Source organism: Alosa alosa, chromosome 4, assembly GCF_017589495.1.
Source record: "Alosa alosa isolate M-15738 ecotype Scorff River chromosome 4, AALO_Geno_1.1, whole genome shotgun sequence".
In the NCBI taxonomy this organism is placed as follows: domain Eukaryota; kingdom Metazoa; phylum Chordata; class Actinopteri; order Clupeiformes; family Clupeidae; genus Alosa; species Alosa alosa.
In genome coordinates, this window is record NC_063192.1 from 8587172 (window position 1) to 8603163 (window position 15992).

The 15992-nt window shown below is 39.1% G+C and overlaps 1 protein-coding gene and 1 long non-coding RNA gene across 3 annotated transcripts; one reads left to right on the forward strand and one right to left on the reverse strand.

Annotated features, from left to right (window-relative positions):
* The first annotated feature begins 72 nt into the window (after positions 1-72).
* On the forward strand, positions 73-15940 carry LOC125293109 (transcription factor-like 5 protein). 2 transcript variants are annotated; one of them, XM_048240785.1, is made up of 7 exons: positions 73-221; positions 1332-2024; positions 2101-2257; positions 2336-2507; positions 2634-2826; positions 3951-4092; positions 14985-15940. In XM_048240785.1, exons 2-7 carry the CDS (start codon positions 1333-1335, stop codon positions 15105-15107), a joined length of 1479 nt encoding a protein of 492 aa, XP_048096742.1. In that variant the 5' UTR covers positions 73-221; position 1332; the 3' UTR covers positions 15108-15940. The 2 variants fall into 2 exon arrangements, with proteins under 2 accessions (XP_048096742.1, XP_048096744.1); XM_048240787.1 differs by lacking the exon at positions 73-221 and adding an exon at positions 636-893.
* On the reverse strand, positions 4859-7577 carry LOC125293112. Its single transcript, XR_007193327.1, has 4 exons — positions 7112-7577; positions 6476-6528; positions 5832-5924; positions 4859-5559 (listed from the first exon to the last, which is right to left on the reverse strand). It is a non-coding gene; the product is annotated as an uncharacterized LOC125293112 (long non-coding RNA).
* Positions 15941-15992: the final 52 nt, after the last annotated feature.

Here is a 15992-nt window from a genome sequence, read left to right on the forward strand (position 1 = left end):
AATATGGCATCAAACTTGTAACTTTTTACTGCAAGATCCCGAACTCTGAAAGCAACATTCACGTCATCACCTCAATAAAGTTACTCCTTTCGCCTCAGCAAGAAGTGACAGTTGGGTTATTTTCATCAGATGGTATAATACTGACAAACACCTTGATTTTTTTTGCTGTTCGTGAATTTAATCACCCTGATTTATTTATTCCGACCAAAAGTGTCTGCCAGGTAAGGCTTTCATGTAGGCATCAACGATTGGTTATCAAGTGTCATTTTAATTTCTGTTTACAAACAGACCCATCTTTGCTAAATTTAACTGAGGGGATTTGCAAAATGTGTTGCTGCTGGTCGTCATAGCGTTACCATTTGCTAATAATAGCTAGCTTGCTAACCGTTAGTACAGTTGTATGTAAATTCTGGTTGTCCTGGTGTTTATACGGCTGTTTTTGTGTAAGTTAGTTAAATTAACGTTACAATGCATGTACGTATAGATTGGTTGATGTATTTAATGTTATTCAATAAGGAAGAATTCTCATAAATCTGGTGACAAAATTCCAACTTGATGCTCGTGTTGACTCGACCTCAGCTGCTGGTTTTCCACTGAGGTTAGCTTTTGCGCGAGGCTCTTTGTGGAGCGGGAAAATGAATTTGAAGAGATAACATTAATGTTTAACTTGCTCAGGTAGCAAGGGTCATAGAACAAAGATCAATTAGGGCTATCGAAAAATGAAAAGTCTGTCAAAAACAGACTTGAGAGGATTGGCGACTTAGATTGGGTAGTGCTAACATTCACTTAATATCTAAGTTGACGTTAACTGAAGTAGCTGCTATCTGCTAACAGTAATGTTAACCAGCTAAGATAACGTCAAGCTTTGGTTAACCTTAGATACTACTGTCCAAGTAAGTTATTTAACTTTGACGTTAATTTTATATCAGGGATAGCATTAATGTACTGTTAGCTGGCTAATGTTGACATTTCATCTCTAATGATTAGCTAATGTTAATTTCACGTAAGTCAATGTCAAGATTCACAGATCCCTCAAGATCAAATCCCCCAGACCAGTTGCTACTAAAGTCGTTGATAGCAGCCTAACGTTAACGTTAGATTACAGTTAGCTAAATTAATGTCAGAAATGGGAACTGTCAGGTCAGGATCTCAATAATACTAAATTAGTGTACTTAACTTTAGACCTGCAACGTTAACTAGTTGACCAATCGAAGTATTGTAACGTTAAAGCATTGTTCATTTTTTTACAGGCTAGCTTTGATCAATGGTTATGACGGACATATCTTGTCTTTCTCAAATTGATTTACGTGTTTCTATTGCCCCCCTTGCAGAATGACCACATCTGTGGCTTGCAAAGCACTTCATGTATCACCTAGTGGCCAGTACTCTGACCCTGTCAGTGTCATTGTCAGCCAAAATGGATGTGTTTCCAATGAGCAAGGCCAGGTTTTGAGCTCTGAATTCAGCCTCTTGGAAATGACAGAAGTGGAGTATACACACCTTCAGCACATCATTCAGTCTCACATAGAAGCACAAGCAGCTGAGCAGGAGGCATCTGGTGAGATCAGGACGAATTCAGCCATTTATAGTGAGGGCAGGGCTTCCAGTCATCATCACAGTGAGACTGATTACACAGCCAACTCTCCATCATCCAGCCCAGCAGTAATATCTCAGGCAAACACACAGCCATCATCTTCTGATGTACGATATACCATCTCAGGAATATCTCAAGAAGGAGGAATGGACATCCAAGAGATCAAAATGGTTTTGGTCAGTGATCCTGCTGATGATGTCAACACTGGAGAGAGGACACCAACCAGCTGTGGTGAAGTCCCAGGCTCTGTGCTAGCTAAAGTAAGATGTGCTATGGAGGCATCCAGAGACCATGTTGAGAAGTGTGATCACAGAAGTGCCCCAGTGTTGGAGTCCAGACCTAATCCACCTGCGCGAGTCCGCCTGGAGAAGAGGTTCAATTGCAGTCCATCTGATGTTTCCAGACAGCAGGACTCAGCAGCTCTGAACACGTAAGTTGATTGATTGAATATCAGAATTAATCTTTAGTTACAAGTTTTCTTATTATTTGACATTGTGTCTTTCAAGGCTTTTGACAATGCTGCAGCATTCTACTGAAGCCACTGGAATAGCCATGCACTCACAGGCAGACAAGTGGATTAAATCAGACCGGAATCCCACCATTGAGTCTCCCTACCCATATGGAGGGAATTTTTTCAATGCGGTGGGAAACATCCGTGGTCAGGTAAAAAATAAGGGGTTGGGGTTGTTAAACGTATAAAAAAAATAAAACTATAATTGATAAAGTTTGCTCACTCAACAGGGTCTTGGAGGCCTCCCACACATGCATGAGGGTAATAAGCACTCAGAGCTAATCATCCCCAAGAACTTCACCTTCAGCTATCGACATGAAAGAGGAACTGATGCCACAGCAAAGGCCCCATGCTTTGTCCGTACGGACGCCTCAGAGGCCCAACTTCCTGTCAAGCCTGAAAGTACGTCTCTACATAGCTGTGGTCTTTTCTTTGATAGCAACATTTGATTGTTAGCTGTCTTCTTAAAATGTCCTATTGTCATGTTTGCCATCATTTTGCATTCTTATGCATTAAATGTCAATTCAGATGGCACAGTGGGTAAGCCCTACACTCTGAAGCGGGCGAGGACTCGTGGTTCCCGTGCCCATGGCCCAGGTATCATCCAGCATGGTACAGACCCCAGGGTTGTGGCTCCAGGCAAGCCTGGAAGGAGGACAGGTCCCCCCATGGAGAGCACTCAGCGCAGGGAGCGTCATAACAGCAAGGAGAGGGACCGCAGGTAACGGGGCACAAGTCATGGATGGGAATACCGTTTTAAACATACACTTAGTGCTGAAAAGATACATTGTCTTATACATACATGTGGAACACTTCACAGAAACATTAGTAAAACATTTATTTCCAAGCTTCATACCTGCCCAGGGATGGAAATTAACCAGCCACTGTGGCGGGTAGAGCTAGCATACTACATAGTCAGATCCGGTCTAATTTTCATACTTATTGACGGTAAAAAATAAGAAAGTGTCTGTAGGGATCATGTAGCCTCTGTTCCTGAGAAATCCCAAGCTAAACAGCGGCTAGTTTTCATCAAAATCGCTGTATTTTTTCTAGAAATGGAGATATAACGTCTTTCGTGAAATATGAAGTGTTGCCTGTAAAGTTTCCGGGAAGTGACCTGGCGAGACTGCCACCTAGTGATAGACCCACGAAAATGGCCTGGTTTTGAGCTGACGTGCATGCGTCACTGATTCGACCCAAAGCGGCAACCGAGTAATGATAAAATGTCCAGATAAAATGTCAAGATTGTGCGTTTTCATGAGTTTTCGATCGTCATATATTTCATTTCCATTCATCACAGAGTTCCCAAAATCACATATAAGGTGTGTTAGAGTGTCTAGTTTCGTTTTTTTTTAAAAAAGCTAAAAATGTAATATTACGTTTTTGGCACTCAATGAGTTAATTATAGCGTTGATACCTGTAAATATTTAAATCAGATGATGTACACTATAGTTAGATCAAGTTGGAGAGTTGGATTATAGGATGCTCCAGAACTCACACAAACAGAGTCTTAAAGGAGCCACACCACTTTTATGACAAGACACTATAGCATATGAATGTGGTTCTGTTGACCTTTAGTTTTGTTGCTACTGTGCTTGGAGGACAGCTGGTAGGTTTAGGGCAAAACTCAGTACATTTTAGTCGTATTGCAATAATGCCGATTACCGTGATCATTTTGGGTAGCCATTTTCATGCCGTTTCTCTAGTGGTTGGTAAAAAAGTTGAGTGGCTGGTAGATTTTGGAATCCACCAGCCACAGTGGCAGGTAGAAAAAATATTTAATTTCCATCCCTGTACCTGCCTTGTGTTTTTTTCAGTAAAACATATCTTTTCTCTGATCCATAGGAGACGGATCCGTGTCTGCTGTGATGAGCTCAATCTGCTGGTGCCATTTTGCTCCTCCGAGACGGACAAGGCCACCACCCTACAGTGGACCACTGCATTCCTCAAATACATCAGAGAGATCTATGGTGATTCACTTAAACAGGTATAGCATACCCGCACAGTTAACATCACAAACTGCTCAGTTAAGAATTACTCTGTAGGATTTGGAAAAAGATTTGCTCCTTCGAGTAACTCATATTTTTTAAAAACTTGTGTTGTCCAAGGAAGTCTGAAAAAGACTTGAAAATCCTATCTTAACTGTTTGGTAACTGTGGTGACTTGGTGCATTTAGGATCTGATTTAAGAAAAAAAAAAACATTACAAAAGGACCATTCCTAAGTCCATTTCCTATCCTAACTTTAGATAAGAAACATGTATTACAGAAGCACCCTAACCTCCCAAAATGTTAAAGAAACGCTCGGATAGCCATTAAGCTGTCTTATCTCTCATCTCCACCACATAATAATGTTATAGCCTCCAAGGCTATATGTTTGCGAACTTGGTGGTACACTCTTAAAACGAATACGTTTTAAGATGTTGTTTTTTAACACATCTCTGTGTCCAGATAGGGACAACACATTTTGCGTTATTTCTAACACATCACTAGTGTCACATTGTGTTACACAGCTTTTGTGTAATTTTTTATAACACACTTTTGCGTTATTCTTACAAAAAATCAACACATGTGTGTGTCAACTTGAATTACTAAATGTACTACTACAATACTGTAATTATTACTATAATTACTACCATTGAAAACAAATCACAAACAAACCAGATACAGTACCATCATTTTTTATTAGTAATGGTACTAATCATACAATGAAAATGTTTTATCTCATTTATGTGGATTTCAGAATCACTATTAAATAAATAAGTTAATAAATAAATTAGTAAAATGTCTGCAAAATCTCTCAAATTTTGTCTTTCTTCTCTATTACCTGTGGAGGTGCTCTTCAAAATATTTAACGGTTAGTAGTCTGAGAAACATGAGCACCTCTTTACTTTCACAAATTGGAGTACATATTAAGCACAGAAATATATTTTTTTTCTTCTTTTAAGCAGTCCAGTGTTTTGACAAGCAACTCTTTGGTGCAAGTTATACTTTTTTGAACGTCAGTCAGTGTAGTGTTTGATGAGGAGTACATTTTCACACACAGACATGTCCACATTGTCCACAGTGGTACAGTCAAAATTGTCCAGATCTGTCTCACATTTGGACAAATGTACATGGCAACTTCACTCACAGTACTTGGAGCTTTGCAGCAAGCTTCATGATTCTGGACCTCTTCCCACCAGAGGTTATCGGCAGGCCATAAACATGCTGCATGAACCCAAAGACTGAGGCAAGTTGCACAGGATAGGCCAGGTTGCATACCCAATACAGTTCAAACAGTTTGTCCAGACTGCACGTTAGGCCCTCATCCAGAAGTGGAATTGCAACGCGATCACTTCTAGGTAAGATGACATATTGGGGTGATGTGCTGGGATGTCCTAAGCTGACAAGGCAGGGTTGGTTTTCTCCAGTCTGGGCTTCAGGATTTTGCAGATTACTGATGCTTGTTCCAGTCTGAAAAATACAAAGGGCAGACAAAACACACATTTACTTACTTACTTTACGCAGGCCATTGTTCCCAGAGCAACTCGGGGTTATGTGCCTTGCTCAAGGGCACAGCGGTGAAAGTCAGATATTAAACCTACAACTTTTCAGGCTACGGCATGCTAGTCCAGCTCCTTAGCAACTACGCCACCACCGCCCCATGCCTATCCCATGTAACAGAAGGACAAATCTTTAGAAGTTGACTGATTAAAGTTAAAGTTGACTCATTAAAGTTAACTTACTGGCTGTATTTCCAAGATGTAAGACAGAGTGGACTTCACGCTGCATTTCACAGGGGCAGGTGAGCATCTTGAGACCTCTAAAGCACTTTGATTCTACAGAGAAAAAATCACATAAACCAGACAGCCTAATAAGATTATTTAAGCTTCTCTAATGTTCCCGTCACCCCTTTCAGAGCTTTACATTCAATTTTCCTCCAAATTTTAGCAACAATTAAGACACATTAAACATTGAAACATAATTAATACACTCTATGCACAAGTTAATTTTGGGTTTGTGCTTACTACCCTATCAACTTCCTGTTTGCATTAATACATTGACATATATGGCTCTTTTCGTACCTCATCTCACGGTAGCTGCCCATAGTGCCTACCCCCTTGGTTTGAACATCAACAGAAGTGACGTTACCCTAACTGGTCCTAACTGGGCCAAACTTCAAAACAGTTAATTTATGGATTATTGAACTAACAAGCCAAGTTACTTTGGCTTTTTTGGCAAAGTAATGCAAGTCATCAGCATGACTAGTATAACATTGCTGACTGAGGCAACTTAAGCATCCAAGGCAACGTGAAAAAATACATTTAACCTACATACTAACAAAATCGAATTTAAGCATAAGGCAATGCACTTTGCAAATACATCATACCTTGGTTGTGTAAGTCCCGATATGGCGCCGCCAACAAGTTGTAAAAAATACACCTACAAAAGACAAATGTATTCATAAGACAATGTATTGTGAAAAATCGCCTACACATCCTAACTTGGCCAAACTTCATTACATTAACTTACCTATCTTACCGAACTAATGCGAACTAAAGTCAGTAAAGCCGACTAATGTCAAGGCAACAAAATGTCGCTAGCAGTGTGACACAAGTACATCGTCATTACTGACTGAGGTAAAATTAGTTAGCATCCAAGGCATGCGAAAGCAAACTAACAAACGTGTTCATTAAATTGAATAGGTTTATCAATTAGTGTCATTGGCTTACTTTCGTAAATGAGCAACCTTAATGTTGTATTATAACAGCCCTATTATCGCCTGGTGAAACTCAACGTTTTTGTAGGATAGAAGCTAGCTATATCTACGTTAACATCCTTTAGTTTGCTAACGTTAGCGTGCAGTCATTGAACGATTAACACTATGTTCTCAGTATGTTACACCAGTACGCCAAAAACATAGTAGGTCTAAACCTAATATATTCGTGTTCATTTACGACACAGCAGTGTAAATGGTCAGGTAGTAAATTATAAACGTTGTTACCTTAATGTCAGCTTCACTTACCGTAAAGAAATCAAACTGAGGAGGAGGCAGCAGGTTCTTCTCACGCATCTGGATACAGCAATCTGGCTCATCTGATGATTTGATTGGCCGTTGCATTTAATACATTTTTGTGTAGGCTAGAACTTCTGTGCAGTTTTCCTCAGAAAATTGCTGAGATTTAACACATTTGTTGAAATCACCATTACGCAAGAAATGTGTTGATTTTTAACACATTCGTTTTAAGAGTGTAGAAGCTAACCTTTATCTGCTACTTAGCACACTTCTTTTTGGAGAAATGCGTATGGCTCTGGTGAAAAGTTGTGTTAATGGTTGCCAGGTAATAGGCATAAAAGTTAGGAGTAGATTTTTTGAGTATTGAGTATTTAGGACATCCTAACCTAAGATAAGATCGGATTCCTAAAGTTAGTTAGGATTTGCTTCTGTAATACGAAATCAAGAAGAAAAATACCTTACTCTTCCTGTCTTAACCTAAGACTTTAGATAGTAAGTTTCTGTGATACGGCCCCAGAGTATCTTAAATATAAAACTTTCTACAACTACTTTCTGACAGTAGTTCTAATTTCACTTAAGGCAAGTGTTTCAATTCTTAATAATAATAATAATAATAATAATAATAATAATAATAATAAAAAATATAGCCGCAAGCGGCAATGGCGGGCCCGAGCACCTGCGGACCGCAACCCGTGACATGTCGGAATCCAACAAAGCACCGACGTGGTGCATTTGTGAAATGTACATATTTGATGTGTGTGGTATTTGTTTTTGAATTTTATTTTCTGCCACATGTACTTGCTTGGCCAGGTGGGGGCGCAATGCAAGGCAGGCCCATTGGGTGTCATCATAATCATAATATATATTAACCTGAGAAATTTTAGACCATTAATTTTAAGCAAAGAACATTTCTGATACACTTTTTGGTTGGCCAGATGGTGGCGCTATGTTAGACATGGAAATAAGACATGTAAATATCATCACAATAATGATATCCAAAATTTGTGTAAACTTTCAGATCAATCACTTAAGGCATTGTCCATTTCTGGCACATTTCCTGCTTGACCAGGTGGTGGCGCTATGCCAGGCAGGCCCATTGGGTGTCTGGATATCATCATAATCATAATATCTATTAACCTGAGAAGATTCAGACCATTCATTCAATGCATAGAGCATTTCTGGCACATTTCCTGCTTGACCAGGTGGTGGCGCTATGCCAGGCAGGCCCATTGGGTGTCTGGATATCATCATAATCATAATATCTATTAACCTGAGAAGATTCAGACCATTCATTCAATGCATAGAGCATTTCTGGCACATTTCCGGCTTGGCCAGATGGTGGCGCTATGCTAGGCCTGTGAATTATGCATGTGAATATCATCACAATAATGATATCCAATATTTTATAAAGTTTCAGATCAATCACTTAAGGCATTGTCCATTTCTGGCACATTTTCTGCTTGGCCAGGTGGTGGCGCTATGCCAGACAGGCCCATTGGGTGTCTGGAATGGATGTCATCATAATCATAATATCTATTAACCTGAGAAAATTCAGACCATTCATTCAATGCACTGTGACTTTATGACACATTTCCTGTGTATGTGGTGAGATATTGAAACCATAACATATTTCAATATATCAAAAATCCCTTCTCAATTTAACATCAGCAACATCTTGGCATAATGTTCGGCAAATTTCACATGAATCTGACAAACCGTCTAGGAGCAGTATGTTAAAATTGATCATCGGACATCAGTGTAATTGTCATTCTTTCTGTTGCCAGTTGGTGGCGCTATGCCAAACATGCATTATGGGCATGTGAATATTATCATTAACATGGTATTCAATGACCTGTGAAATGTAAAACATTTCAAGCCATGCATGGTGAATTATGACTCATTTATTGTTTATGTGGAAGGGTATTAAAATGAATAATTTAAGCCATTTAGATCAAATTACAACATATAAAAAAAAACTTCACAATTTATAATCAGGAACATCTTGGCATCATGTATACCAACTTTGACATGAATCGGATCAACCGTCTAGGAGGAGTACGTTAAAATTGATCATGTCCACAACGCACAAAATCTCAATTACCTCACTTCCTGTGGGCGTGGCTAATGGCATGTTAATACAAAAGTTGTTTGTTTTTGGGAGTTACATACACCCACCAAATTTGGTGTGGCTTTTTATCCCTGTCTATTCACTGTACCACTTGATGTGTGTGCTAAATTTCATCGTTTTCGATTATGTTAACCACCTCAAAATATTTGCCAACCACGGGATCAGTCACCTAAAAGGCTAAGCGAGAAGTCCCTGGGCCCGCCGGGGTCAAGCTCTTGTACCTAACTGCGATCGTGACACCTGGCGTGTGTGCCAAATTTCAAGAGTTCGCGACCATGTTAACCACCTCAAAAACAGGAAAGCAAAAAGTGGAATAACAATAATAATAATAAATATAGCCATAGCGGCAATGCGGTCCCGAGCACCTGCGGTTGCAACCCGTGTTTATGTCGAATCAACAAAGCACCGGCGTGGTGCATTTTAATGAAAATGTACATATTTGATGTGTGTACTATTTGTTTTGAATTTTATTTTCTGCCACATGTACTTGCTTGGCCAGGTGAGCGCAATGCAAAGGCAGGCCCATTAGGTGTCATCATAATCATAATATATGTTAACCTGAGAAATTGCAGACCATTCATTTTAAGCAAAGAACATTTCTGATACACTTTTTGGTTGGCCAGATGGTGGCTATGTTACAGTAGGCATGGAAATTACACATGTGAATATCATCACAATAATGATATCCCCAAATGTTTGTAAAATTTCAGATCAATAGCTTAAGGCATTGTCCATTTCTGGCACATTTCCTGCTTGGCCAGGTGGTGGCTATGATAGGCAGGCCCATAGGGTCTCTGAATATCATCATAATTATAATATCTATTAACCTGAAGTTTCAGACCTTTCATTCAAAGCATAGAGCATTTCTGGCATATTTCCTGTTTGGCCAGATGGTGGCGTATGCTAGGCATATAATTATATGTGTGAATATCATCACAATAATGATATCAATATTTTATAAAGTTTCAGATCAGTCACTTAAGGCATTGTCCATTTCTGGCACATTTCCTACTTGGCCAGGGGTGGCTATGCCGAACAGGCCCATTGGGTGTCTGAATATCATCATAATCATAATATCTATTAACCTGAGAAGTTTCAGACCATTCATTCAATGCACTGTGACTTTATGACACATTTCCTGTTTATGTTTTGTGAGATATTAAAATCATGACATATTACAACATATCAAAATCCCTTCGCCAATTTAACATCAGCAACATCTTGGCATCATATTTGCCAAATTTCACATGAATCTGACAAACCCGTCTAGGAGGGTATGTTCAAATTGATCATGTGACATCAATTATAATTGTCATTCTTTCTGTTTTGTCAGTTGGTGGCTATGCCAAACATGCATTATTATGGGCATGTGAATATTATCATTAACATGGTCTTCCATGACCTGTGAAATTTAAAACATTTCAAGCCATGCATGGTGAATTATGACACATTTATTGTTTATGTGGAAGGGTATTAAAATTAATAATTTAGCCATTTAGTCCAAATTACAACATATCAAAAACTTACTGTTATCATCAGGAAAATAATAATAATAATAAAAATATAGCATAGCGGCAATGGCGGCCCGAGCACCTCCGCGGACCGCAACCCGTGACATGTCGGAATCCAACAAAAGCACCGGCGTGGTGCATTTGTGAAATAATACATATTTGATGTGTGTGGTATTTGTTTTTTGAATTTTATTTTCTGCCACATGTACTTGCTTGGCCAGGTGGAAACAATGCAAGGCAGGCCCATTGGGTGTCATCATAATCATAATATATATTAACCTGAGAAATTTTAGACCATTAATTTTAAGCAAAGAACATTTCTGATACACTTTTTGGTTGGCCAGATGGTGGCGCTATGTTAGACATGGAAATAAGACATGTAAATATCATCACAATAATGATATCCAAAATTTGTGTAAACTTTCAGATCAATCACTTAAGGCATTGTCCATTTCTGGCACATTTCCTGCTTGACCAGGTGGTGGCGCTATGCCAGGCAGGCCCATTGGGTGTCTGGATATCATCATAATCATAATATCTATTAACCTGAGAAGATTCAGACCATTCATTCAATGCATAGAGCATTTCTGGCACATTTCCTGCTTGACCAGGTGGTGGCGCTATGCCAGGCAGGCCCATTGGGTGTCTGGATATCATCATAATCATAATATCTATTAACCTGAGAAGATTCAGACCATTCATTCAATGCATAGAGCATTTCTGGCACATTTCCGGCTTGGCCAGATGGTGGCGCTATGCTAGGCCTGTGAATTATGCATGTGAATATCATCACAATAATGATATCCAATATTTTATAAAGTTTCAGATCAATCACTTAAGGCATTGTCCATTTCTGGCACATTTTCTGCTTGGCCAGGTGGTGGCGCTATGCCAGACAGGCCCATTGGGTGTCTGGAATGGATGTCATCATAATCATAATATCTATTAACCTGAAAATTCAGACCATTCATTCAATGCACTGTGACTTTATGACACATTTCCTGTGTATGTGGTGAGATATTGAAACCATAACATATTTCAATATATCAAAAATCCCTTCTCAATTTAACATCAGCAACATCTTGGCATAATGTTCGGCAAATTTCACATGAATCTGACAAACCGTCTAGGAGCAGTATGTTAAAATTGATCATCGGACATCAGTGTAATTGTCATTCTTTCTGTTGCCAGTTGGTGGCGCTATGCCAAACATGCATTATGGGCATGTGAATATTATCATTAACATGGTATTCAATGACCTGTGAAATGTAAAACATTTCAAGCCATGCATGGTGAATTATGACTCATTTATTGTTTATGTGGAAGGGTATTAAAATGAATAATTTCGCCATTTCGTCAAATTACAACATATAAAAAAAAACTTCACAATTTATAATCAGGAACATCTTGGCATCATGTATACCAACTTTGACATGAATCGGATCAACCGTCTAGGAGATGCGTTAAAATTGATCATGTCCTAGCACAAAATCTCAATTACCTCACTTCCTGTGGGCGTGGCTAATGGCATGTTAATACAAAAGTTGTTTGTTTTTGGGAGTTACATACACCCACCAAATTTGGTGTGGCTTTTATCCCTGTCTATTCACTGTACCACTTGATGTGTGTGCTAAATTTCATGCGTTTTCGATTATGTTAACCACCTCAAAATATTTGCCAACCACGGGATCAGTCACCTAAGGGGGGGCGCTAGCGAGTCCCTGGGCCACGCCCGGGGTCAAGCTCTTATTACCTAACTGCGATCGTGACACCTGGCGTGTGTGTGCCAAATTTCAAGAGTTTGCGACCATGTTAACCACCTCAAAAACAGGAAAGCAAAAAAGTGGAATAACAATAATAATAATAAATATAGCCGCAAGCGGCAATGGCGGGCCCGAGCACCTGCGGACCGCAACCCGTGACATGTCGGAATCCAACAAAGCACCGGCATTGGTGCATTTAATGAAAATGTACATATTTGATGTGTGTACTATTTGTTTTTGAATTTTATTTTCTGCCACATGTACTTGCTTGGCCAGGTGGGGGCGCAATGCAAGGCAGGCCCATTGGGTGTCATCATAATCATAATATATGTTAACCTGAGAAATTGCAGACCATTCATTTTAAGCAAAGAACATTTCTGATACACTTTTTGGTTGGCCAGATGGTGGCGCTATGTTACAGTAGGCATGGAAATTACACATGTGAATATCATCACAATAATGATATCCCAAATGTTTGTAAAATTTCAGATCAATAGCTTAAGGCATTGTCCATTTCTGGCACATTTCCTGCTTGGCCAGGTGGTGGCGCTATGATAGGCAGGCCCATAGGGTCTCTGAATATCATCATAATTATAATATCTATTAACCTGAGAAGTTTCAGACCTTTCATTCAAAGCATAGAGCATTTCTGGCATATTTCCTGTTTGGCCAGATGGTGGCGCTATGCTAGGCATATGAATTATATGTGTGAATATCATCACAATAATGATATCCAATATTTTATAAAGTTTCAGATCAGTCACTTAAGGCATTGTCCATTTCTGGCACATTTCCTACTTGGCCAGGGGTGGCGCTATGCCAGACAGGCCCATTGGGTGTCTGAATATCATCATAATCATAATATCTATTAACCTGAGAAGTTTCAGACCATTCATTCAATGCACTGTGACTTTATGACACATTTCCTGTTTATGTTGTGAGATATTAAAATCATGACATATTACAACATATCAAAATCCCATATAATTTAACATCAGCAACATCTTGGCATCATATTTGCCAAATTTCACATGAATCTGACAAACCGTCTAGGAGGAGTATGTTCAAATTGATCATGTGACATCAGTATAATTGTCATTCTTTCTGTTGTCAGTTGGTGGCGCTATGCCAAACATGCATTATGGGCATGTGAATATTATCATTAACATGGTCTTCCATGACCTGTGAAATTTAAAACATTTCAAGCCATGCATGGTGAATTATGACACATTTATTGTTTATGTGGAAGGGTATTAAAATTAATAATTTAAAAGCCATTTAGTCAAAATTACAACATATCAAAAAAAGCTTCAATTTATCATCAGGAACATCTACGTCATGTATACCAACTTTGACATGAATCGAACAACCGTCTGGGAGAATGCGTTAAAATTGATCATGTCCACAACGCACAAAATCTCAATTACCTCACTTCCTGTGGGCGTGGCTAATGGCACGTTAATACAAAAGTTGTTTGTTTTTGGGAGTTACATACACCCACCAAATTTGGTGTGTGTATCTAAAACTATATGCCAACCACAAGTCACACTGACATAAAACGGCTTATGGAGTTCCTGGCAGCAGCGGTGCCAAGCTTTTATCCCTGTCTATTCACTGTATCACTTGATGTGTGTGCCAAATTTCATGCGTTTTCACCCATGGGAAGAACCTCTTTTGGCATCATGATTCATCACATATTTCATCACATATTAGTCTGCACAAAATCCCAAATACCTCACTTCCTGTTGGGCGTGGCTAATGCATTGTACATACGAAAGTCATTCATCTTGGGGAGATACAGACACCTACCAAATTTGGTGTGTGTAGCTGAAAGTATATGCCCACCACGGGATCAGTCATCTAAGGAGGCGTGGGGCTAGCGAGTCTCTGGGCCATACCGAGGGCAAAGCTTTTTACCTAGCTGCTTTGTGTGACACCTGATGTGTGTGCCAAATTTCAAGACTTTTTTTCGATTATGTTAACCACCTCAAAATATTTGCCAACCACAGGATCAGTCACCCTAAGGGGCTAAGCGAGTCCCTGGGCCCCGCCTCGGGTCAAGCTCTTTGTACCCTAACTAGCGTTAGGTGCCACCTGACATGTGTGGGAAATTTCAAGAGTTTTTCGACCATGTTAACCACCTCAAAAACAGGAAAGCAAAAAAAGTGGAATAACAATAATAATAATAATAATAATAATAATCCTTACAAAAACAATAGGGCTGTACAAGCCCGGCCGATTCTTTCGGGCCTAATAATAATCCTTACAAAAACAATAGGACCTTAAGCCAGCCGGTTATTTCGGGCCTTAAAAAAAAAGAATAATAATCCTTACAAAAACAATAGGGCCTTGCGTAGACCCGATTACTCGGACCTAATAATAACAATAAAAATGCATTCAGCATGTAGAAAATTAGTACAGTTAGTAGCTTCAGCTGACACAACAAAGCTCATGTCCATCTGTCACCCTTGGTCTCCCAGGACTTCCAGAGCACCTTCTGTGGGAAGACAGGACTGCGGATCAAGCCCAGTGCTACCACCACGGTCCTGCACCAGCTTATTGACACCGTGGCAGAGCACCAAAGTGCACCCACACATGAATGACTGCCTCAAAATGCCTACCAGTGTCTACCAACATGAAGTTACCTAACAATACTGGCCAATGATCTGTATAGACTACTTATCTGTCCCTAACTTGTCCCTTATTTGTATATAATCTATTTGTAATTTATTTGTTGCCCAACAATCTATTCGTATGTGCTCTGTCACCATTACTCTATCTTGTAACTAGTATCAAGTCTTAATTTCTTCTGGGCAGACTTAGAGGTATTGTGGCAATATTGTTTGTGGTTAAATGTGGTTTGTTATTTAAAATGCCTCCTTTCTAGTTTTATGCACTCCAAAAACCCTTGTACCGATGAAGTTCTGTATGGAAGGAGGAGACAGCTGTCATTTTTATGTCTGTACATGATTGTGAATAGTCTACAGGCTTCCATATTTTTTACTCAACTTTGTAAGGTTTTTTTTTTTGTAGAAGAGAAGAAAATTCCTAAAAAGATTTATAGATGGCAGTATTTCTCCATAGAAATACATTTTTTTCCTTCCCTCTGTGATGGAGTAACACCTTCTGTGGCTAAAAAGAAACTGGCATCATTATTCACTGAAATCATATCTTTTATCCTAATTTATGAACCTGTATTTACTGAATTCATTGATCTAATTTGTTAAAATGCATCTTTTTGAATAAGAATGCACATATTTGTTTAGAAAGCATTGATGCCTCCACTGTCTGTAAATAGTTTGAATGATGTGTTTGTATTTATATCAACAGGGATAAGCTCTCTTCTATTCAAGCAGTTGTTCCTTCTGTTTATTACTCAATGTTTCACACATACATGTTATTTGCATTGTTGTGTTCACAACTGAAAATAAATCTCTTTTAGTCATCTGTGCCAAAAACTATTTCTGTTGATGGATACAGTTCAGCCG